The sequence below is a fragment of the Oncorhynchus kisutch genome, linkage group LG7, assembly GCF_002021735.2.
Source record: "Oncorhynchus kisutch isolate 150728-3 linkage group LG7, Okis_V2, whole genome shotgun sequence".
Lineage (NCBI taxonomy): Eukaryota > Metazoa > Chordata > Actinopteri > Salmoniformes > Salmonidae > Oncorhynchus > Oncorhynchus kisutch.
In genome coordinates this window covers 27,883,567-27,909,662 of record NC_034180.2, presented here as the reverse complement: position 1 = coordinate 27,909,662, position 26,096 = coordinate 27,883,567, and the positions used below count along the sequence as shown (strand labels likewise).

The 26,096-nt window shown below is 44.2% G+C and overlaps 1 protein-coding gene across 4 annotated transcripts in view; it reads right to left on the bottom strand.

The window, feature by feature from the left end:
* Nucleotides 1-1,038: 1,038 nt before the first annotated feature.
* The window catches only part of dph6 (diphthamine biosynthesis 6), an 85,404-nt gene continuing 60,346 nt past the window's right edge, over nucleotides 1,039-26,096 (bottom strand). For 3 of the 4 annotated variants that reach the window (XM_031828785.1, XM_031828787.1, XM_031828786.1), the window contains exons 13-15: nucleotides 25,153-25,398; nucleotides 18,596-18,989; nucleotides 12,953-13,345 (exon numbers count right to left, since the gene is read on the bottom strand). In XM_031828785.1, the coding sequence (XP_031684645.1) occupies nucleotides 13,188-13,345; nucleotides 18,596-18,989; nucleotides 25,153-25,398 (798 nt within the window). In that variant the 3' untranslated portion in view covers nucleotides 12,953-13,187. Of the gene's footprint in view, nucleotides 2,122-2,311; nucleotides 2,446-12,952; nucleotides 13,346-18,595; nucleotides 18,990-25,152; nucleotides 25,399-26,096 lie in introns of those variants that run through there. The other variant, XM_031828788.1, reaches the window with a different exon arrangement.

Genomic DNA, 26,096 nt, shown 5'->3' with positions numbered 1-26,096 from the left:
TTGGGTGCTTGACTAAATACTTGGAGATGCAAAAATACACAAATAAATAGACAAACAAACTGTAGGCCTCCAGGAAACTCAACTGAGCCGCTTATTTGGCTGCAGTTCATAAAATCAGCCACAAGAGGGATGCACACACCACTCAATAAACTGCTTCATCATCAAGCTGTATGAAGGAGTACATGTCAGTGATACATGTCTCATGATGGTTGCTGGTATTCACAATTGTGAATCAAGAAACACAAATAAGAACACTTTCAAAAAGATTCAAAACATGATAATCATATAAATCACTGTGGATTTGTGGCCAGTGTCTGAAGCCCCAGAGATATCCTGACAAGCTCTCCCCCACTGTAGACAACTGCCAGGGGGAAGGGAGCTGCGAAACCAGCCTGAGTAGCCTGAAGAAGCTAACACACAGTCAAAGTCCATGTGCCTGGCCACAATGACATGGGCCGCAGGCTGGTACACTGCACACAAAGGACAATGTTAGCCACAACAACTACTAGCTTGTGTGTGAGCTGGCTGCCAGTTTCTTAAGTAGACGATGTAGATTTTTTTAACACACAAAGAAAGAATACAAGGAAAAATAAAAATGTCACCCTGTCTTTATTCATTTTTTGAGAGGGCAGAGGTGATAACATTGAGCAGTTAGTCTAGACAGACAACACAGTCTGTACAGTAGCCTTACTGTATGTGCAAGCCCATGTCCAGGGGTGTGACAACATGCTTGATGTCTCTGCTTGTGTCTGTCTGCATGTCTGGGAAATAATCGCTTTCTGTGGTGATCGACAAGTGGTTGTCTGTCTGTGTTTGGCACCAAATGTTATGGCTGGGCCATTGTTGACTCATTCTAAAACGCTGACATTATCCCTGTAGGCCTACCACATTCAGATTAAAGAGTGTGTAAAACAGGATGTAGGATTGTACCAACCACAAGATTCCTACCTTGGGGTGTCTACCCAGAGAACTGCTTGGTATTTCAATAAGGCAAAGGAATGCTTTGGACTCACAGTTCAACAAAGAAAAAGAGAAGAGTAAACTTCCAACATGTGTTCAGCATTTTAATAAGGAACTTATACACATTGTTAAATTGAGCGGTGCTGCTGTTTTATACATGATTTTCCCTCTCAAGGTATATTCCATATGTGCCCTTGCATTTCCTTTAGGTAGACTAAACCTACATGGTGAATCTTAACATGTATTATAGTGGTGCGTTATTTTGCTCAGCCTCATAGATAATTGCTTGTCTGTTTTTTTTTAACCTTCATTAAAATCTTCAGGCGCTGTTGGTTGCCTCTATTGTTCAATTTTTGATAAGAGCAATGAAAACAACAGATAGATGGTTGAGATCAATAGCCCACTCTGTTCCCTCCATCACCAGCACAATGGAGAGGATAGAGCCTGAGTAAAGATGCATTCCAATTGAGCTCGTCAATACGGTTCATAATGTTTGAGAAAATAAATGTTCCAGGAGCAATAGTTAATGGTGTTGTTTTCTTCACACCCCGCACGCACGCACAAACACACACACTATATATAGTGCACAAACACACACTCCTCCGCTCTCTTTGTGTGGACGCCAGCCCTGCAGCTGTGTGTAGGCTAGGGGAACGACCCTCTCCTATAAACCACACTGTGTTAGAATCAATGGGCAACATAAAGAGGCTTAATCTTTTCAGGTGCTTGGTTCTGATTGCTTATTGTAATAACCAGTCTCTGGCCGTGCCAAACACCAGGCAGACACAAACAATGCATAACACCCTAAAAACAAATCAATGTATAGCTTTTCTACAACCTAGGATTTTATTAGGGGTGTTAGCTTGCTAAGTGTGAATCTATTGATAACAGTGGAAGATGCAGGGATATATAGTAGCTATTAGCTCGTGGTCTGGGATACACTGACTGCAGCTCTCTGGTGCTGTGGCATGTGGGCTGTACTGTCCTGTACTGTACATTAGATCTGTCTCATAAATGCTCTCTGTTTCAGAGTGACAGCTGTTGGAAGCCTTGTTTGAAGGATACAGTGGATTACTAGCCTAGTGTCTTAAGTAAGCCTCTATACTCATATGTACGCAATTATACATATATGTACAGAAACATACTACATCAGCACATTCACACACGTCAATAACAAATAGTAAAGCCATCAAGCAAAGGGTTGGTGTGTGTCCAAATGAAGTCTGTAATATAAGTGGTCTCTAGGAACATTCAAGTCCCTCTCTCTGGGTGGATCATGGTCCCTCCTTTAGCATTCCTCTAGAGTTGTAGTTCTGTGCAGTGGATGGGGGAGAGTGGTTTCTCTTGTCCAGATAGGTCTCACTCTCTACAGACTGAGCCAGCAGGACAGGTGGAGGACAGCAGAGTCAGGCAAGTCTAGGACTGGAGCAAAGGCCACAGATGGGCTGGCCTGGCCTAGAGTGGTCCTCAAACATTCCTCAAGTCCTGGGAGAGAGATAGAGGCGGTGAAGTAGGGGGTGAGAGAGAGGGGGGGGGGGGGGAGTTGGTAAGGGAGGGAGAGAGAGAAAGGCGGGGGAGTAGGAGGAGGGAAAGAGAGATGTGAAGAGAGAAAAAAGTTGTTAATATCATCTGACTTCCCCATTGAAAAGCTGTAAATCTGCTTGTACCTCAGGATCTTAGGATCAGGCACGAGGCCCTAAGATGTCCGTCCCAGTGGGGCTGCCCCGGGACCGAGGCTGCACTTAACCCTTCAACCAGGGAACACAGGCCCATTCACAGAATATTGACATTCTCAAATCCCCGGCAGATTGTATAGCCCCCCATTCAACTCCCTGCAGTGCAGACATATGGTCAGCAAGGGCTGGACTGTAAGCTACTGAACCCACACACCCCCTGCCCAAGACACACAGAATACACACACAGGCATTCTAACACACACAAGTGCACACACAAGTGCACACACACAAGTGCGCACACACACACACACACACACACACACACACACACACACACACACACACACACACACACACACACACACACACACACACACACACCCCTACATCCCAAACCCCTAACCTACCTCCCCAACACACACTTAAACCAATGAACAAATGAGCAGCAGCTTGTTGTGGGGGGATCTAGTGGAATAGATCCTGCACCCCCTGTCGTGTTGGGATGTAAGGAAGCTGTGTTGGGACGGTTGGCTCTCAGCTTGAGCGGAGCTGAGAGATTGTTCGAGAGGGTTAGTGTGTTGGTGTGTGTCTACAGACAGACAGGCAGTGGACATGTGAGAGTGTCTTTGGCTGTCTCCTTGTTGACAGCCTGTCCATTTAGCAGTGGCCCACTGGGATGATGTGGCCGCCATGTCCTCTCCTGCTCCTCAGCCCCTAATAGTCACAAGTGTTGCCCTGGCCTCGAATGGATGGCTTTCATGGGCTTGTTAGTTCCATAGGTCTAACAGTGTGTTGAGTGTGTCATGGTGTGGTCACTGGGATGTGATATGTTGTTGGGATGTGGTAGCTAAGTGTATCTAGATATCAGTTGGTTGGAACCATTGGCTCAGATGGTTGTTGTATGGTCCTTGGGACATCAGAGTCATGGGTAGGGCTGTGGCGGCCACAACATTTCGTCAGCCAGTGATTGTCAAGCAAATAACTGTCGGCCTCACGGTAATTGACCGGTAATTAACATAAACACATTTAGCATCTCCTGGCTTCCACGCATAGACTACAAGCCACTGATGCAGACCTTTGGAACATCTACATTTTTAAAAGCCTAATATATCCCAGTAATATAGCCTACACCATCACAATAAATCCATTATTTATTTTAGACTGATCTAAAGAAACATGATATAATGAAAATGTAGTATATATCATAAGAACAGAATAGCATACTCTGAGTTGTCCTTATGTTAGGTCCTTATGTTAGGTCCTGATCTGGCTATGCCATATGGCTGTGGGCTACACAAGTTCATATAGCAGACAAGATTTTCTTAGAATTCCGTGGCATTATTTTATAGCATTAATAATACAATTGAACAAAGCTTAATAAAATAGAAAGGATATTCTCTTCAAATGATTTGGGGGAGTGCGCACATACGGCTGTTCTGTGTTGAGCGCAGAAATATGTATTGCTATATGCTTAAAATAGAGTTATTAATTTAACTTTAGTTGTTCTACAAACGTTGGGCTATATTTTTTTATTTTTAATACATTGTAAGGCTGCATGATGCGACTAATGATGATTTGAAAAAGGTTTATTGAAAGTCATGAGCTCTGCGTTGTTTTTTTGCGAAGGCTGTACACACTACATCAGTCACTCATTTACAATTTCACAATCACTTGAAAATGCCTAGAATTTCATGGCGGCATCCCCTTTGTGTTCACCCTAAAGAATCCAAGCCTTTTGCGGCCAGTGGCCGTTGTATGCTTCTCCCTGAGTGCTTTCTCACAGGCTACAAGTGAAGACAGACACATCGGGGACGCAACTGCACGCATCCTTATCCAATTCCAAGGTGCATATGGAAGATATCGGAAGAACTGTCCACATTTACTTTGTCAGCCAACAATATGAGTAGGCCTAACGGACAGCAAAATCACTAGCCCATGTCAATCTACTATTCCCCATAGTACAAAGGTTGACCTATTCTATTCTGTGTGAGAAATAAATATTCCAGACATAGTCTGGGACAGTGGTGGGATGCGATAGATTAATTAATACAACCACTAGCATCAAAAAACGTTTTTACGCAATGTGGCTGAAGCAACAGATCAGAATGTAAAATGTTGATAAAATATTAGGCATCACTCACATTATAAGCTCAGCAATGTACACATGGTAGGAGACGCAAATGTTCCATTAGAGGAAAACACCATTTTCATAAGTGACCGCAAATGCAATTATCCATGTAATGCTTTTATTATAAAAGGAACATTTATGGTGAATATTATCTTCCCCAAACTTGAAACTCACGCGCTGCTTATGTATGCCAGTTAGGATCTACACCCCTTGTAAAGGGGAATAATGTGCTTCATTTTAAGAAGTTATTTGATACAAACCTTATTAAAACATATAGACCTATGGGCTAGGCTACATGAGGTGTGATACAAACCTTATTAAAACATATAGACCTATGGGCTAAGCTACATGAGGTGTGATTCAAACCTTATCAAACCATATAGACCTATGGGCTAGGCTACATGAGGTGTGATACAAACCTTATTAAAACATATAGACCTATGGGCTAGGCTACATGAGGTGTGATACAAACCTTATTAAACCATATAGACCTATGGGCTAGGCTACATGAGGTGTGATACAAACCTTATTAAAACATATAGACCTATGGGCTAGGCTACATGAGGTGTGCAACTATGATTCGAAAAAGTCGCAAAAAAAGGCATTGTTTCTTATGATGGGCATCATTCACAAATGATAATATATAATTCACAAGTGATAGGCTAATATTGTCACCCATCAGACTATTCTTAATTTAATCTTGTCTTTACATATACTAAATAATATATGTGTGAAATGTGTTTTGATTTAGAATGGACCTATGCACTTATATAATGAATGGAGGATGCTTTTCCCTGTGGTTCATTTTCATGCCAGCCAGGTAGGCTATTGTTGTAAATATAAGCAATGTGCTTAATAGGAAAGTTGAGAAATAAATATAGTAGGCCCTGCCTATAGAAAGCTGATCCTGCTATTTTTTAATTAGAGGCCATCACTCGGTTTTCTCGCGCAATTGAATAGCATGTTGAAATGTTGCGCAACATGAGCTCATGGGCTCTCATTAAGTGTTTGATTAGATTTTCGAATACATTTGCATTGATGTCAGAGTGATTAGAGGGACAATAGAGTGCTGAGTACCAGGCAGTTAGCAAGTTTGGTAGGCTACTAATGAAGATCAGCAGCATCAGAGCTTGGAGAAGCCTGATTACCGTGACTAAACGGTCAATTGGAATTTCACTGCCTTCATGACTCGTGACCGACCGCCCGGTGTGACGGTAATACGGTCACCGCAACAGCCCTAGTCGTGGGTTTGATTCCCACGTGAGCCACATACGTTGAGTTTAGAGCATGCCATTTTGTCACTTAGGATAAAAAATAACTGCTAAATGACTATATCAAAGCTTCAAAAACCTGTGTCACTAACTGTCAATCTGTGGTTACATTCACACTGAATTTACATTTAATTCAATGAAGTTACAATCTATAGAGACTCATCTATAGTGAACTATAGCCAGTTTCAATAGCAAGCCTCAGTGTAAGAGCAGAGAAGTTCTGTCACCATGATGAACTTGTGGAGAGAAATCAGGACAGAAAGGTTACCAGCACTGTTCAGTGCCATTTAATAAGCCTCATTGTCTTTCATTAGAGCAGAACGCAGCACGCCAAACACACACACAAAGAACCCGTACAGGCTAATTAGCTAATATGTGCGACGGCTTAAAATGCCCCCACTGAACACACAGCCTTTTTCCTATTTTATGAAAAGGCTAAATATGGTTGTTATCTGAGCGTGAGGCTTCACCCTGGGATGTAGGACCCTCTGGAGATCAAGTGGAGACAACAGAGAGAGGCAGGGAGATCACAGAGAGTAATGGTAACATTAGGGGAGAAGAGACAAAGCCTTCATCACACCTATGAAGGCCTTTTTAGTCTTTGAGCTTTGAAGCAGACAGGGCCTTTGTGTGCCTGGGACCAAGGCGAGGGGTGAAGGTGAAAATGGAGTGACCATCCGTCCATGTGTGTGTACACTACATGTGTGTAGTATGTGTGCTGCTGAAAGAACCCTCCCCACACACAGCCGTTCCACCACCCAGAGAAGTGGGGAGCCTGGTTGCGAGGTGCAGGGGACAGAGGCCATTAAGCAGGATCCTAAAAGCAATCACATTAGCAATGGGATGGAACTAAACCATCTACCCAAGGGAACCAGCCATTATTCTGCTTCACATCCAACACAGGGGGTAAAAACCCGGTCTGCATGCGCCTGTTAAATCTCCACATTTTGAAATGCATCGTTTGCCCATCATTAATACCAACAATATTTAGCATTAGCATTACCTTTTTGTTTTTCATTTTAATCAATAAATACGTAAATATATACATGACTGGGTAGCAGGGAGATTAGAGTACTGTTGTGGTCAGGCACAGCGAGAGAGAGAACAGGATAGAAAGAGGGGCATTTTGTGTGAAATTGCCAATGCCTGCTGGGCTTATGGGGCTTTTAAGCAGGGGAGAGAGAGCCCAGAGCTGCGTCCATGGTTTTAGTTGTGCTACACTGCCTTCCAAACTGGTTCAAATTAACCGCTAAACGAGAACATAATTAGCAGGCATTGGCTCATGAAAATTGTTTATTTAGGCCGAGGTGAGTGAACAATGTGGCCGAGAGGCCAAGCACAGCGGGTGCAGCCAGGCTCCTCTCTATGGGGAAGGAAGACAGCCCGCTAAACCGAGGTGCTCTAGTCTACACTGCTTACAGCAGTGCCATCCATCCCAGTGGCCATTTCCAGTGTGTCATTTTGTCATATATATATATATATATATATATATATATATATATATATATATATATATATATATATATATATATGTTTTCGTGGAAAACACACACACACACACACACACACGTTTGGGGTCACTTAGAAATGTCCTTGTTCTCCACGAAAACATACATTAAATGAGTTGAAAAATGAATAAGAAATATAGGCAAGATGTTGACAAGGTTATAAATAATGATTTTTAATTGAAATAATAACTGTGTCCTTCAAACTTTGCTTCATCAAAGAATCCTCCATTTGCAGCAATTACAGCCTTGCAAACCTTTGGCATTCTAGTTGTCAATTTGTTGAGGTAATCTGAAGAGATTTCACTCCATGCTTCCTGAAGCTCCTCCCACAAGTTGGATTGGCTTAATGGGCACTTCTTACGTACATACGGTCAAGCTACTCCCACAACAGCTCAATAGAGTTGAGATCTGGTAACTGTGCTGGCCACTCCATCATAGACAGAATACCAGCTGACTGCTTCTTCCCTAAATAGTTCTTGCATTGTTTGGAGCTGTGCTTTGGGTCATCGTCCTGTTGTAGGAGGAAATTGGCTCCAATTAAGCGCCGTCCACAGGGTATGGCATGGCGTTGCAAAATGGAGTGATAGCCTTCTGTCTTCAAGATACATTTTACCCTGTACAAATATCCCACTTTACCACCACCAAAGCACCCCCAGACCATCACATTGCCTCCACCATGCTTGACAGATAGCGTCAAGCACTCCTCCAGCATATTTTCATTTTTTTCTGCTTCTCATGAATCTTCTTCTTTGTGATCCGAAGACCTCAAACTTAGATTTGTCTGTTCATAACACTTTTTTCCAATCTTCCTCTGTCCAGTGTCTGTGTTCTTTTAAATATTTTATTTTTATTGGCCAGTCTGAGATATGGCTTTTTCTCTGCCTAGAAGGCCAGCATACCGGAGTCACCTCTTCACTGTTGACGTTGAGACTGGTGTTTTGCGGGTACTATTTAAGGAAGCTGCCAGGTGAGGACTTGTGAGGCGTCTGTTTCTCAAACTAGATACTCTAATGTACCTGTCCTCTTGCTAGGTTGTGCACCGGGGCAACAGTTTTCAGCTGTGCTAACATAATTGCACAAGGGTTTTCTAATGACGTGCTTTGAAAGGCTGGTCATGGCTCACATCAACACCATTATCCCAGAAACACTAGATCCAATCCAATTTGCATACCGCCACAACAGATCCACAGATGATGCCATCTCTATTGCACACTGACTTTTCCCACCTGGACAAAATGAACACCTATGTGAGAATTGTATTCATTGACGACAGCTCAGCTTTCAACACCATAGTGCCCTCAAAGCTCATCAATAAGCTAAGGACCCTGAGACTAAACACTTACCTCTGCAACTGGATCCTGGACTTCCTGATGGGCCGCCCCCAGGTGGTAAAGGTAGGTAACAACACATCCACCACGCTGATCCTCAACACAGGGGCCCCTCAGGGGTGCATGCTCAGTCCCCTCCTGTACTCCCTGTTCACTCATGGCTGCACGGCCAGGCACGACTCCAACACCATCATTAAGTTTTCCAATGACAAAACAGTTGTAGTCCTGATCACCGCCAACGACGAGACAGCCTATAGAGAGGAGGTCAGAGACCTGGCCGTGTGGTGCCAGGACAACAACCTCTCCCTCAACATGATCAAGACAAAGGAGATGATTGTGGACTACAGGAAAAAGAGGACCGAGCACGCCCCCATTCTCATCGACGGGGCTGCAGTGGAGCAGGTTGAGAGCTTCAAGTTCCTTGGTGTCCACAACACCAACAAACTAACATGGTCCAAGCACACCAAGACAGTCGTGAAGAGGGCAAAACAAAACCTATTCCCCCTCAGGAGACTGAAAAGATTTGGCATGGGTCCTCAGATCCTCAAAAGGTTCTACAGCTGCACCATCGAGAGCATCCTGGTTGCATCACTGCCTGGTATGGCAACTGCTCAGCGACCAACAGCAAGGCATTACAGAGGGTCGTGCCAACGGCCCAGTACATCACTGGGGCCACGCTTCCTGCCATCCAGGACCTCTATACCAGGCAGTGTCAGAGGAAGGCCTTAAAAATTGTCAAAGACTCCAGCCACCTTAGTCATAGACTGTTCTCTCTGCTACCGCACGGCAAGCGGTACCGGAGCGCCATATCTAGGTCCAAGAGGCTTCTAAACAGCTTCAACCCCCAAGCCATCTAATCAAATGTCTACCCAGACTACTTGCATTGCACCTCCTTTACACCGCTGCTACTCTCTGTTGTTATCATCTATGCATAGGCACTTTAACAACTCTACCTACATGTACATATTACCTCAACTCACCTGTGCTCCGAATGTGACTAATACAATTTAATTTGATTTAATGATCAATTAACCATTTAAAATGATAAACTTGGATTAGCTAACACAACGTGCCATTGGAACACAGGAGTGATGGTTGCTGATAATGGGCCTCTGTACGCCTATGTGGATATTCCATAACATTTTTTGCTGTGCTTATCTTTCAAAAACAAGGAAATTTCTAATTGACCCCAAACTTTTGAACGGTAGTGTGTGTGTGTGTGTGTGTATATAAAAATGTTTAAAAAATATATATTTAAAAAAAAAATATATATATATATATTTTTTTTAAATATATATTTTTTAAACATTTTTATATACACACATATATATATATATATATATAAACATTTTTTTTTTTTTATATATAAAAAATATATATATATAAAAAAAAAATATATATATATATTTTTAAGATTCTTCAAAGTTGCCACCCTTTGCCTTGGTGACAGCTTTGCACACTCTTGACCTTCTCTCAATTAGTTACCTGGAATGCATTTCAATTAACAGGTGCACATTGTTAAAAGTTCATTTGTGGAAGTTCTTTCCTTCTTAATGCGTTTGAGCCAATCGGGCGGCAGGGTAGCCTAGTGGTTAGAGCGTTGGACTAGTAACCGAAAAGTTGCAAGTTCGAATCCCCGAGCTGACAAGGTACAAATCTGTCGTTCTGCCCCTGAACAGGCAGTTAATCCACTGTTCCTAGGCCGTCATTGAAAATAAGAATTTGTTCTTAACTGACTTGCCTAGTTTTTTAAAAGTTTTTTTAATCTGTTGTGTTGTGACACGGTAGGGGTGGTATATGGAAGATAGTACTATTTGGTAAAAGAACAAGTCCATATTATGTCAAGAACAGCTAAAATAAGCAAAGAGAATCGACAGTCCACCATTACTTTAAGACATTAAGGTCAGCCAATGAGGAAGATTTGAGCAGTCGTAAAACCATCAAGCACTATGATGAAACTGTCTCTCAGGAGGACAGCCACAGGAAAGGAGGACCCAGAGTTACCTCTGTTGCAGAGGATAAGTCCATTAGAGTTAACTGCACCTCAGATTGCAGCCCAAATAATTGCTTCACAGAGTTCAAGTAACAGACACATCTCAACATCCACTGTTCAAAGAAGACTGCGTGAATCAGGCCTTCATGGTCAAATTGCTCCAAAGAAGCCACGCCTAAAGGACACCAATAAGAAGAAGAGACTTGCTTGGGCCATGAAACACAAGCAATGGACATTAGACCAGTGGAAATCTGTCCAACTTTGAGATTTTTTGTTCAAACCGCCGTGTCTTTGTGAGAGTAGGTGAAAGGATGATGATCTCTGCATGTGTGATTCCCACCGTGAAGCATGGAGGAGGAGGTGTGATGGTGTTTTGCTGGTGACACTGTCAGTGATTTATTTAGAATTCAAGGCGGTAACCATTGTGGCTACTACAGCCTTCTGCAGCGTTACGCCATCCCATCTGGTTTATGCTTAGTGGGACTAGCATTTGTTTTCAACAGGACAATGACCCAACACACCTCCAGGCTGTGTAAGGGCTATTTGACCAAGGAGAGTGATGTAGTGCTGCATCAGATGACCTGGCCTCCACAATCACCCGACCTCAACCAAATTGAGATGGTTTAGGATGAGTTGGACCGCAGAGTGAAGGAAAAGCAGCCAACAAGTTCTCAGCATATGTGGGAACTCCTTCAAGACTGTTGAAAAAGCATTCCAGGTGAAGCTGGTTGAGTGAATGCCAAGAGTATTCAAAGCTGTCATCAAGGAAAAAGGTGGCTACTTTATTCCATAAGTGTTATTTAATAGTTTTGATGTCTTCACTATTATTCTACAATGTCAAAAATAGTAAAAAATAAAGCAAAACCCTTGAATGAGTAGGTGTGTTCAAACGTTTGACTGGTACTGTATATATATATTTGGAACCACCAAGACTCTTCCTAGAGCTGGCCGCCTGGCCAAACTGAGCCATCGGGTGAGAAGAGCCTTGGTCAGGGAGGTGACTAAGAACCTGATGGTCACTCTGACAGAGCTCCAAAGTTCCTCTGTGGAGATGGGAGAACCTTGTAGAAGGACAACCATCTCTGCAGCACTCCACCAATCAGGCCTTTATGGTAGAGTGGCCAGACGTAAGCCACTCTTCAGTAAAAGGCACATGCCAGCCTGCTTTGAGTTTGCCAAAAAGCAACTGAAGACTCTCAGACCATGAGAAACAAGATTCTCTGGTCTGATGAAACCAAGATTGAACTCTTTAGCCTGAATGTCAAGCGTCACGTCTGGAGGAAACCTGAGACCATCCCTACGGTGAAGCATGGTGGTGGCAGCATCATGCTGTGGGGATGTTTTTCAGTGGCAGGGACTGGGAGACTTGTCAAGATCGATGGAAAGATGAATGGGGCAAAGTACAGAGAGATCCTTGATGAAAGCCTGCTCCAGAAAGCTCCGGATGTCAGACTGGTGCGAAGGTTCACCTTCCAACAGGACAACAACGCACACATCCAAGACAATGCAGGACTGGCTTTGGGACAAGTCTCTGAATGTCCTTGAGTGGCCCAGCCACAGCCCGGACTTGAACCCGATCGAACATCTCTGGAGAGACCTGAAAATAGCTGTGCTGCAAAGCTCCCCATCCAACCTGACATAGCTTGAGAGGATCTGGAGAGAAGAATGGGAAAAACTGCCCAAATATAGGTGTGCCAAGCTTGTGGCATCACACCCAAGAAGACTCGAGGCTGTAATCACTGCAAAAGGTGCTTCAGCAGTGAAGGGTCTGAATACTTATGTAAATGTATATTTCAGTTTGTTTTTTTATACATTTGCAAACAGTTCTAAAAACCAGTTTTTGCTTCGTCATTATGGGGTATTGTGTGTAGATTGAGGAGGGTAACACAAATGATAAAAGGAATTTTAGAATAAGTCTGTAACGTAATAAAATGTGGAAAATTCAAGGGGTCTGAATACTTTTCGAATGCACTGTAAATATAGATTTTCTATGAAACAATTGATGCCTTTCTTTCAAAATTTCAGTGGATCTGTAACAGCATTTTTACTCATTATTTATAGAAAACAACAAAAACATACTAATAAGTCTTTTGAAATGTTTTTATCAGAATATTGTTAAATAGTAGACAAATAACTTCATTAGAAGTGCAAATCATCTGACACAACTAGGCCATATGTGGGGTTGTTGAGTCTCTGTAACGTAAATAACATCTTCAGACAACATGTAAAAGGTTTCATCCGGAGCATATGTCTGTCTATCAGCCGTGAAGCGCGGCGATAGTGACTCGGGGTGGGTCACATTTTTCAGCGGCGTTGCACTGCGCTACAACAGTGGCAGTTTGTGGCTGTGATGGCTAGCGCCAGAGGTGCTACTTTTCCTTCTTTGACTTTTGGAAAGCATTAGGCGTGGAGCTGGGCTGTGAACCATGAAGGCTGCCTGGCCACAGGCCCTCTCCCAGGCCATGGCTGGGGCTGTGCGTGCTGAGGAAAGGTAACAGATTCCAGTTCAATGATGAGTCAATAACTGGCTTAAGGGAAGTGTCTGAGCACATAGCATAGACATATGAAATGAGGGGTAAGCTGTGGACTTTTAAAATAAATTTTTTAAGTCTGTGTGAAAAGTAAAATAAATACACTTATTTTTCTGGTGAATCAGTATAAACCAAGAAAATACCAAAAGGACCTTGTGTTATTTTACATATTTGAGATCCAACAACGTCATTAAAATTGCTGAATTTTAAAACACAACATTGTATTATATGCCCATATTCATATCAAACACGATTGCAGTACTAAAATATCAGAGCATCCTTTAATTTCAGCACTATTTTGTGTGAACGGAGTAGATTTCAAACTCTCCTGAGATGTTCAGAACAAGAACTGATGACCTTTCATGAATTGCCATCATATAATTATGTGACAAAACAAACACCCATGTTTATGTCCAGACATATTGTTGTCGACTATGTTTATTCCTATTCATCACATTATAATTTCATCCTCACCAATAAAACATGTCAAGGCCGAGAAATGACTGTAAAAGTGTCGGGTCTGGCGTGGATTCAACTGTGTCTGGTTGATGAATGTGTTGGTTGGACCTTTTCTAAAGACAAAACGAGTCTCGCAGGGGAAAATAAATACCATTCCATATTTGTCTTGATGAGGAACCAGAATCCTGAGAGAGTAAGATGGTGGCATAACAGTATAATGATGACAGAGGATGCTGCCAGCCCCAGTGCTGTTCTTAACAACAGAGAGCAAATGACTCCCAATAATTAAACACAAAGGAAGATGAGCTTCCCTCCAGAGACTGGTTTCTACTAGACCGTTGTTCTCACAACTTTATGTATGGAAATATCTTTACCAATGTCACCCCAAACATGATTTAGGGCAGTGATATTCAAAGTCGGGGTCTGCAGTGGGGTCGCCAACCAGTCAAAAGTTTGGACACACCTACTCATTCAAAGGTTTTTCTTTATTTGTACTATTTTCTACATTGTAGAATAAAAGTTAAGACATCAAAACTATTAAATAACACATGTGGAATCATATAGTGACCAAAAAAGTGTTAAACAAATCAAAATATATTTGAGATTGTTCAAAGTAACCACCCTTTGCATTGATGACAGCTTTGCACACTCTTGACCTTCTCTCAATTAGTTACCTGGAATGCATTTCAATTAACAGGTGCACATTGTTAAAAGTTAATTTGTGGAATTTCTTTCCTTCTTAATTCATTTGAGCCAATCAGTTGTGTTGTGGCAAGGTAGGCGTGGTATACAGAAGATAGCCCTATTTGGCAAAAGACCAAGACCATATTATGGCAAGAACAACTCAATTAAGCAAAGATAATTGACAGTCCATCATTAGTTTAGTACATGGAGCTCAGTCAATACGGAACATTTAAAGAATTTGAAAGTTTCTTCAAGTGCAGTCGCAAAAACCACCAAGCGCTATGATGAAACTGGTTCTCATGAGGACCGCCACAGGAAAGGAGGACCCAGAGTTACCTCTGCTGCAGAGGATAAGTTCATTAGAGTTATCAGCCTCAGATCGCAGCCCAAATAAATGCTTCACAGAGTTCAAGTAACAGACACATCTCAACATCAACTGTTCAAAGGAGACTGCATGAATCAGGCCTTCATGGTCAAATTGTTCCAAAGAAACCACTGCTAAAGACCAAGGCTCTGCATCTGTCCTCGTGCTCCTAGACCATATTGCTGCTTTTGATAACATCGATCACCACCTTCTTTTGGAGAGATTGGAAACCCAAATTGGTCTACACGGACAAGTTCTGGCCTGCTTTAGATCTTATCTGTCAGTTTGTCTCTGTGGATGGTTTGTCCTCTGACAAATCAACTGTAAATTCCGGTGTGCCTCAAGGCTCCGTTTTAGGACCACTATTGTTTTCACTATATATTTTACCTCTTGGTGATGTCATTCGGAAACATAATGGAAACATAACTTTCACTGCCATGCGGATAACACACAGCCGTCATTTCAATGAAACATGGAGAAGCCCCAAAATTGCCCTCCCTGGAAGCCTGTGTTTAAGACATAAGGAAGTGTATGGCGGCAAATGTTCTACTTTTAAACTCAGACAAAACAGAGATGGTTGTTCTCGATCCCAAGATACAAAGATCTTCTGTGGAATCTGACAATTAATCTTGATGGTTGTACAGTCATCTCAAATAAAACTGAAGGACCTCGGCGTTACTCTGGACCCTGATCTCTCTTTTGACGAACATATCAAGACTGTTTCAAGGACAGCTTTTTTCCATCTACGTAACATTGCAAAAATCAGAAACTTTATGTCCAAAAATGTTGCAGAAAAATGTATCCATGCTTTTGTCACTTCTAGGTTAGACTACTGCAATACTCTACTTTCCGGCTACCCGGATAAAGCACTAAATAAACTTCAGTTAGTGCTAAACACGGCTGCTAGAATCTTGACTAAAACCCCCAAAATGTATCATATTACTCCAGTGCAAGCCTCTCTACACTGGCTTCCTGTTAAGGCAAGGGCTGATTTCAAGGTTTTACTGCTAACCTACAAAGAATGACATGGGCTTGCTCCTATATATCTTTCCGATTTGGTCCTGCCATACATATCTACACGTACGCTACGGTCACAAGACGCAGGCCTCCTTACTGTCCCTAGAATTTCTAAGCAAACAGCTGGAGGCAGGGCATTCTCAAATAGAGCTAAATTTTTATGAAATGGTCTGCTCACCCATGTGAGAGACGCAGACTCGGTCTCAACCTTTAAGTCTTTATTGAAGACTCATCTCTTCAGTAGGTCCTATGATTGAGTGTAGTCTGGCCCAGGAGTGTGAAGGTGAACGGAAAGGCACTGGAGCAACAAACCGCCCTTGCTGTCTCTGCCTGGCCGGTTCCCCTCTTTCCACTGGGATTCTCTGCCTCTAACCCGATTACAGTCACTGGTGCTCTTTCATGCCGTCCCTAGAAGGGGTGCGTCACTTGAGTGGGTTGAGTCACTGACATGGTCTTCCTGTCCGGGTTGGCGCCCCCCCTTGGGTTGTGCCTTGGCGGAGATCTTTGTGGGCTATACTCGGCCTTGTCTCAGGATGGTAAGTTGGTGGTTGAAGATATCCCTCTAGTGGTGTGGTGGCTGTGCTTTGGCAAAGTGGGTGGGGTTATATCCTGCCTGTTTGGCCCTGTCCGGGGGTATCGTAGGACGGGGCCACAGTGTCTCCATACCCCTCCTGTCTCAGCCTCCAGTATTTATGCTGCAGTAGTTTATGTGTCGGGGGGCTAGGGTCAGTTTGTTATATCTGGAGTACTTCTCCTGTCCTATTCGGTGTCCTGTGTGAATCTAAGTGTGCGTTCTCTAATTCTCTCCTTCTCTCTTTCTTTCTCTCTCTCGGAGGACCTGAGCCCTAGGACCATGCCTCAGGACTACCTGGCCTGATGACTCCTTGCTGTCCCCAGTCCACCTGGCCGTGCTGCTGCTCCAGTTTCAACTGTTCTGCCTGCGTCTATGGAACCCTGACCTGTTCACCGGACGTGCTACCAGTCGCAGACCTGCTGTTTTCAACTCTCTAGAGACAGCAGGAGCGGTAGAGATACTCTGAATGATCGGCTATGAAAAGCCAACTGACATTTACTCCTGAGGTGCTGACCTGTTGCACCCTCGACAACCACTGTGATTATTATTATTTGACCCTGCTGGGCATCTATGAACAATTGAACATCTTGGCCATGTTCTGTTATAATCTCCACCTGGCACAGCCAGAAGAGAACTGGCCACCCCTCATAACCTGGTTACTCTCTAGGTTTCTTCTTAGGTTCTGACCTTTCTAGGGAGTTTTTCCTAGCCACCGTGCTTTTACACCTGCATTGCTTGCTGTTTGGAGTTTTAGGCTGGGTTTCTGTACAGCACTTTGTGACATCAGCTAATGTACGAAGGGCTTTATAAATACATTTCATTGATTGATTGACTAAAGGACACAAGTAATAAGAAGATACTTGCTTGGGCCATGAAACACAAGCAATGGACATTAGACCGGTGGAAAGTCCAAATGTACGTTTTTTTGTTCCAACCGCCGTGTCTTTGTGAGAGTAGGTGAAAGGATGATGATCTCCGCATGTGTGATTCCCACCGTGAAACATGGAGGAGAAGGTGTGATGGTGTTTTGCTGGTGACACAGTCAGTGATTTATTTAGAATTCAAGGCACACTTAACCAGTGTGGCTACTACAGCATTCTGCAGCGTTACGCCATCCCATCTGGTTTACGCTTAGTGGGACTAGCATTTGTTTTCAACAGGACACACCTCCAGGCTGTGTAAGCACTGCTTGACGCATCAGATGACACAATCACCCCGACCTCCACAATCACCCCGACCTCAACCCAATTGAGATGATTTGGGATGAGTTGGTCTGCAGAGAAGAGGAAAAGCAGCGCTCAGCATATGTGGGAACTCCTTCAAAAATGTTGGAAAAGCAGTCCAGGTGAAGCTAGTTGAGAGAATGCCAAGATTGTGCAAAGCTGTCATCAAGACAAACGGTGGCTAGTTAGAAGAATCCTGGGCTCAAACCCAGAGTCTCTGGTGGTACAGCTAGCACTGCGATGCAGTGCCTTAGACCACTGCGCCACCCGGAAGGCCCCTAAATATCAAATATATTGTGATTTGTTTTACTTTTTTTTTATTCAATGTGTTATTTCATCGATTAGATGTCTTCAGTATTATTCTACCATGTAGAAAAGAGTAAAAATAAAGAAAACCCCTTGAATGAGGAGGTGTGTCCTAACTTTTCACTGGAACTGTATATATATTGTTTTATTCGCAACAAAAAATGTAGAGTACAGATTATTGTATGGGACAAAGGTTTTGAGAAAGATAATATGTCATTTTTTATTGTATTGAGTATATGTATTTGTTTCTTTTAGATTAAAATGCAATGAATTTTGTTGATGTAAAAATACAAATAAAAACGTTTTGGGGGTGGGGTGGGGTCACAAGAAATTATTGGTGGAAAAATGGGGTCTCCATTTTTTGGGGGAATATCACTGTTTTAGGCGGACAGTTACCCAATCTCGGTTGCTTAATCTCGGTTGCTTAATATAAGATCTTAGTAACATAAAGATCACCTTATACCAACATTTTTTTATTGTATTTAACTCAAATTCATTTGAATTTGAAAATGTTTAAACATGTATTGCTACATGTATGAGGAGCGAGCAGTGTAGAGTGTGTGGTTTACCTACCTGTTACAAGCTGTCCAGCCAGAGCATTGTTACACTTGTAGAACACCCTGGCACACAGTGGAGAGATCCCACCACCAATCTTCTGCATGGCACTCTGAAGGGTAGCAACCAGTGCAACCAGTATCTCCCCTTCCACCCCTGAGACAGCTGGCGCAGAGCTGGGCACCATCAGTGCCAAGGATACAGTGGCACACTGGCTATCGCTGGACAGCATGGCATGACATTCTATGGTTCCACACGCCACCTCAGTAGTCATGTGACAGGAAGTCCTGTGTCTGGGGTCGTCGTGGGCAGCAATGACGTGCAGTTCCACAGCCGCTCCCCTGGGTAAGGCAGGGACCACGGTAACCACCAAGGGTCCACTCTGAATCTCTTGCTCCCCAAATGATTCCTCCTGCAATATAGAAAGGTGCCCTTTATATTTGAGACAATTAATGCACATTTTATCACAAAGATAACTATTTGTATTTCCAATACCTGAGAGAAAGGATATGCAGGGTGTCATAGGAACATGAGGAAGATTTTAGATGGAAAGGTAAGCCTGGGTTATATTCCAGGGTATGGACAATAATCATTTGTCAAACAAACATATATGGATGCCGACACAGCTATCCATCAACAACAGCACATATAAGTCCATCTGATAACATGACAGGTTCTTTCAAAGAAGCCCTTTTCATCGTTTCCAAGGAGATCATGATTCATGCTGTGGCCATTTCACACTATTTCACCAATCACCCTTCCACATTTAGCAGAAAACTGCCGTGATGGCTTCAAATGATTACATTTGCAGAGTTCAAATCTGTTTTCCCCCTCCAGACAGTGTCAGTGGGCAATTATCAGCTACAAAATGTCTTCTGCCAGCTTGCGGCACAATGTAGCCCTCAAATAATACTTGGCTGCGGCCCTCATCTGCTAATGGGAGAGAAATGAGCGTTTTATACAAGTCATTTCGGCTGGAGTCGATAGGACAAAAACACTTAACCCCCTTTTCAATTTGCAGGATCAATTTTCATCCACTTACACCCCACTTCGTAAGTGCAGAATAATAACAGGTTACATACACTTTATTTTGTAATTCACTCACACAAAAAATCATTGACAAGAGCAGACGAGCGGCCTCTTTGTCCCCCTCGATAAACAAACCCATCGCGACCCAACATGCCAGCTACATGAACGCCTGCACCACTTACCTCCAGATTAAACTTTAGCTAAGGCCTAATTGTGTATCAACAGCCAACCTCTCGCCTTGGAGAGGGAAGAAGGACGATGGGGGGGGGGGGGGGGGGGGGACCTAAATTTGTTCGCTCCATTTCTTCACTGTGAAGCCCTAGCTAGTGGTGATGGTGAATAATAACAACAACAGGGAACAATAAGTGTGACAGGGACGGCAGGCCTGTGTGGTGATGTGTGGTGTGACACGATACATATGTGGCCTCTGCTTTGATAAATGTTAGATTAGCACTTAGCGCGCAGCAAAGTATTCTCCTGGAGGGGCCCAGTTCTACACTTGTCAATACTCATTGCTCTGGGAGGAGGGAGGGATAGGGTGGTGAGGGGGACAGGGGGAGAAGAGCCCTGCTTAACCAGGCTTAAAGGCCATCCTGTTGGCCCAGGGTGCTGAGGTACTGTACCCAGTGAGACGACAGAGAACCTCGATGTCGATGCTACGGTACTCTAGCCTCTGGCCGATCACTGCAGACGGTCACACAGATCTAAACTTCCAGACTTTGTTTTTCCTCCCAGACTTGTCTGAGGTGGTTAAATCAACTCCTTTATTTATTTATCTCTCCAAATGTTACATGAACAGAGAGCGCTTGGTGCAGTACATTTGGTCCTTTCTGAGAATATTGTTTCCGTCCCTGTGATTTCAGTGTTTCAGATGGTGGTGATGTTACAGTCTGTGTTTGTAGTCAGTACTTCATTGTTGTAGTGTGTCTCCCTGCTGTCAGGAGTGAAAGCACTCTACCCACCTGACACCCCCTGCCTGACTAGAAATAATGTATTAACTGAATCCAATCAAATATAGAGGTGACACATTGTGATATATGACTGAGCTGAGTGCCTGCAGTAGAGTTTGTGTGTGTGACATGGTGTGTATGTACATGTGATTGGGGCAGCCCTGCTCTTTAATGCTGGTTTCTCCATAATGCAATACATCACATTACTTCATCCCTTCATTCAGTTGGCTCACTAGCACAACCCCCCGCTCTCTCTCTATCGCACTCTGAAAATCTGGAACTCACTCAGCCACTGTCGAAGGAGGGTGTGACCTGCTTTCCACCATGTTTCCTTTCCCCCGCTCCTTCTCTCTCACAGATGCTTGGCGCAGGGCTGGGGACCAGAGAGGCGTGAAAGGCGAACGGTAAACACCGTAATAAGGAAGTGGTGTAAAGCCGGCGAGCAGCAGGGAGCTGATGGGGCCTAGCCGCTTAGGCAGTTCCCCTACATTTCCTGCCCAGCGGGAGGCCTTCAGCGCGTGGCTGGGGCTGCCTGGCTCTCCTCTCCTCTGTGTGGCTACCTGAGAGACGTGGGCCTCCAGTATCCACATTATCCCCCTCTCCTCTTCTCTCTTTCTGTTCCCTCTACAGGCAGGGTGTAGCAGTGGGCCACCAGTCCCCACAATATCCCCCCTCTCGTCTCTCCGTTTCCTCTGCAGGCTGGCTGGCTGGCTGGCTGTAGCCCTGGGGCCACTTGTATAAACCAAAGCCTGTCTACTGCTGCTGTGGTGTTGGAGGTGCGTTAGGTTAGCTAACACTAACAGCTCCCCCCTGAAGAGAGGGGGCAGAACAGGGTTAAAGGGAGGAGAGGGGATATACAGGAGGGAGTGAGAGGAACCCTTATTGTATAAGGGCCTATATGTTTAGGTGTGTGGGGGTACCCATGGAGTTAGATGGAGATTGATGGATACCATAAAGAGGGCCTACTACAGAACACTCAAGCCAGGATTCAGACAAACACAGAAAACGACCATAGTATGGCACATGACTTCACACTGTGATCTTGTGTAACTTCTTATGATGGAAATTGCATTCATGAATACCAAAGGTTTAGCCTAACTAATAACTAGGAGAAAATCAATTGGCATCAACACAAAAGAAGTCGCCAGTCCTGTTGTCCAACTGAGAAGACTGGCTAACAATTACAGACGCATTGCATGCACACCTCCTTATTCATCACACTCACACACGGACCTCACGGTTCGACGCGCCATAAATACGATTTCACAAGCGAGGCGGCTCCAGCGTGCTCCCAATTAACCCCTGCGAGCTTCCCCGTCCACCTGATTAGAGAAATGATCAACGCACAACAACACGGAGCCACGCGGCTGTGCTTCCTTCTGCCTCAGCAGCCTGATTTCTCCCACCTCATCACAGCTCTGATTGCTGGTTACGTTTGTGCACGACGCCGGAGGTAAACGGGATAAATGTTCTTGGCCGTTATTATTCGTCACTCTGAAAATGAATGGCAAGAGGGTTTTAGTGTTGCTTGACAGGCTGCAGGAGCTGGTCAGGTAAAAGTGAGTGCGACCTGGGAGTCAAGTTGTTGAAACTAACAAGAGAAGAAAGACACTTTTATTCAAAGTGAGCCTGGTTTTAGTCAGGGGTGGAATCAGGGTCTATTGGTTTCCTATGTAGCTAATTGCATGGGTCAAAATGTCGTTTCTGTGCTGAGCCACCTCATCAGGTGTCTCTAGTGTGAATCAATAGCTACTGACAAAGACAATGGGCAAGACAATCCACATCCAAAAACTGGCCCTGGAGCTTTACCCTTTGTAGTTTACATCATTATCTTACAAAAAGTTGAATAATGACCACTTTACCATGGAATTTATAAGTTGAACTTCTAAGTAAATACCAGGTAAAAAGCACACAGTAAAATACAGGTACCAAGAACATAAAGATCCCATTTACTGCAGGTGCACTCAGCCAGTCCTGAGCCTTGTGTGTGTGTGAGTGAATAAAGGAGAGGGTGAGTTATTCCCCAGTCTCTGCAGGAGTGGTGTTATCTGTGTTTGACCTGAGTTAAATATTCTCATTACAATCACTTCAAATGAGCACCGGCGCTTTGTCTAATCCCCACCCCAGGGACAGAGCCGTTTCACCAGGCCCAGGATGAAACGCAAGCAGGCCCCTGCCACAGCCCCTCTCTCTCCCCTGGACCCTCTCCTCTCCTCCCACCCCACCTGCGCTGAGAGAGAGGGAGGGGAGGAGGGATGGAGGAGCTGGGAACTACCAGCATCTATTGCTACTCAAAGACTAACTCACAAAGGGGAGGTGGGAGGTTAGTAACCCTTACCAGCTAGCCCACTGTGATAGTCTAAGGGCTGAGAGAGGGTTAACTAACCTGTTTGGGGGGGAAACTAACAGAGCTGTCAATCTGTGGAGGGGTTCATTCAAGTGCCAGTTCAGATAGAGGACTCTGAAGGTGCCAATAAGCAGTCCGCTTGACACATCAAAGACTTGTTTTCACCAATTTATTGAATGTTGGCCATCTTGGAGCACATCTGACCTGGCCCTGATTGACCTGGCCCTGATGCTGTAGCCAACTAGTTCCCTAAGCTTTGACCTCAGTGAGTCAATGGTCTGGCAGTCCCAAAACGACATGCTAATTAGTTGCATTCCCTGTTTGATACGTTTATTTTACTCATGTTGGGGGAGGCCAGCTATGGGCCAGGGAACAGTTTACATGAATTTCAATTAGCCTCCTCACAATAGAGTTGTGGGTCCTCACTTTGTTATGGGTCCAACTCTATCAATACGTTGTCACTAGACTCTTCTGTGGAGCCTCTACACTGAGTGTACCAAACACTTTCCTAACACTTTCCTAATATTGAGTTGCACCCCACTCTACAAGGTGTCAAAAAACGTTCCACAGGGATACTGGCCCATGTTCACTCCAATGCTTCTCATAGTTGTGTCAAGTTGGATGTCCTATGAGTGGTGACCATTCTTGATACACACGTGAAACTATTGATGTCCTTTGAGTGGTGACCATTCTTGATACACACGTGAAACTGTTGATGTCCTATGAGTGGTGACCATTCTTGATACACACGTGAAACTGTTGATGTCCTATGAGTGGTGACCATTCTTGATACACACGTGAAACTATTGATGTCCTTTGAGTGGTGACCATTCTTGATACACACGTGAAACTGTTGATGTCCTATGAGTGGTGACCATTCTTGATACACACGTGAAACTGTTGATGTCCTATGAGTGGTGACCATTCTTGATACACACGTGAAACTGTTGATGTCCTATGAGTGGTGACCATTCTTGATACACACATGAAACTGTTGATGTCCTATGAGTGGTGACCATTCTTGATACACACGTGAAACTGTTGATGTCCTTTGAGGGGTGGACCATTCTTGATAGACACGGGAAACTGTTGAGCGTGAAAAACTCAGCAGCGTTTCAGTTCTTGACCCAAACTGGTGTGCCTGGCACCTACTACCATACCCCGTTCAAAGGCACTTACATCTTTTGTCTTGCCCATTCACCCTCTGAATGGCACACATACACAATCCATGTCTCCATTGTCTCAAGGCTTAAAAATCCTTTAACCTGATTCAAGTGGATTTAACAAGTGACATCAATAAGGGATCATAGCTTTTACCTGGTCAGTCTGTGTCATGTAAAGAGCAGGCGTTGCTAATGTTTTGTCCACTCAGTGTAAGCTTTAAGAGGGTATCTAGTCTGCTATCCCCATCATGAAGGCAAGTCCTGCAAGTGAGCGAGTCCCCATTCTGCCCTTTTAGTGAGTCCCCATTCTGCCCTTTTAGTGAGTCCCCATTCTGCCCTTTTAGTGAGTCCCCATTCTGCCCTTTTAGTGAGTCCCCACTCTGCACATTTTAGAAAGACCCTGATTTGCACTTTTAGTGAGTTCCCCCACTGTACTTCCCACCACAGAGTCTGAGACACATGTTGGAGGTGGGCTCTTCCCTTCTCCCCTGCTCCCTTATTCCCCAGGGCTGGCAGATTACCGCGGGAGGAGCAGGCCTGGCTGGGGAGCCTGGTGCCCTTATTAGCCATGTGGATGAGGGTCTGTGGCAGGGGAGAGGGGTTTGGGGTGGGGGCATGGACTGGAGGGGGATAAGCTGCTCAGAGAGTTCAGCCTAACTCCAAAAGGGGGGATAAAGGATTAGGGAGGTTCTAACGGAAGACATCTGCTTCTGTGCCAAGCTCCATATTATCAAAGACACCAGTGTTTCCCACATCATCAACTTTTCATGAGCACACTCACTGGTAAATATCAGCAACAGAGCTCTGGGTCTCTGAAGGGGGAGAGCGGGTGGGACTTTGGCTCATTTGGAAATTCCACTTTTTGCCCATTAAATTCTGATAGAGAATTCAAGGCTGCATGTCTAATATGCCTATCACATTTTCTCCCTTATTCAAATGGAGATGGAAGCACACACAGATGCTGTTTTTTTGCCTACTCTGTGTGAGTAGAGGTTAATTCCATTTATTTATGCTATTGATCATATTCACAAAAGGAAATATACATAGGATTTATACAAAGGACAAATAGTTGATAAAATAGCTCACCTTCTCTTGTGCGGCCCTCAGCTTGCTGTCCCAGACTGCTCTGATGACAGGGATGTCTTGGCTGCGGGTGGCGTAGCAGTGGGCCTGCAGCACATGGCCCAGGGTAAGGCTGCTGATCACTGCTTCCAGAACCTTCTCTATGTGGCTGAAGGACAGGCAGGCCTGGGTCCTTGCTCCAGCCCTCACCAGCTGCATGGTACAAGGCACCAGGGCGATCTGGCCTGCACAGAACACTGCCTCATCCACCTGTAAAGGGGCAAAGGTACCACACAATCACACGTTAGTTAAGCTGATGCTAGCCTATTTCATGGTGTAACTATGGAACCCTGTGCCTGGTTCTCCCTAGTTCACTTTCATTCTGGTTCCTCCTGGTTCTCCCTAGTTCACTTTCATTCTGGTTCCTCCTGGTTCTCCCTAGTTCACTTTCATTCTGGTTCCTCCTGGTTCTCCCTAGTTCACTTTCATTCTGGTTCCTCCTGGTTCTCCCTAGTTCACTTTCATTCTGGTTCCCCCTGGTTCTCCCTAGTTCACTTTCATTCTGGTTCCCCCTGGTTCTCCCTACTTCACTTTCATTCTGGTTCCTCCTGGTTCTCCCTAGTTCACTTTCATTCTGGTTCCTCCTGGTTCACTTTCATTCTGGTTCCTCCTGGTTCTCCCTAGTTCACTTTCATTCTGGTTCCTCCTGGTTCTCCCTAGTTCACTTTCATTCTGGTTCCTCGTGGTTCTCACTAGTTCTCACTAGTTCACTTTCATTCTGGTTCCTCCTGGTTCTCACTAGTTCACTTTCATTCTGGTTACTCCTGGTTCTCACTAGTTCTCACTAGTTCACTTTCATTCTGGTTCCTCCTGGTTCTCACTAGTTCTCACTAGTTCACTTTCATTCTGGTTCCCCCTGGTTCTCCCTACTTCACTTTCATTCTGGTTCCTCCTGGTTCTCCCTAGTT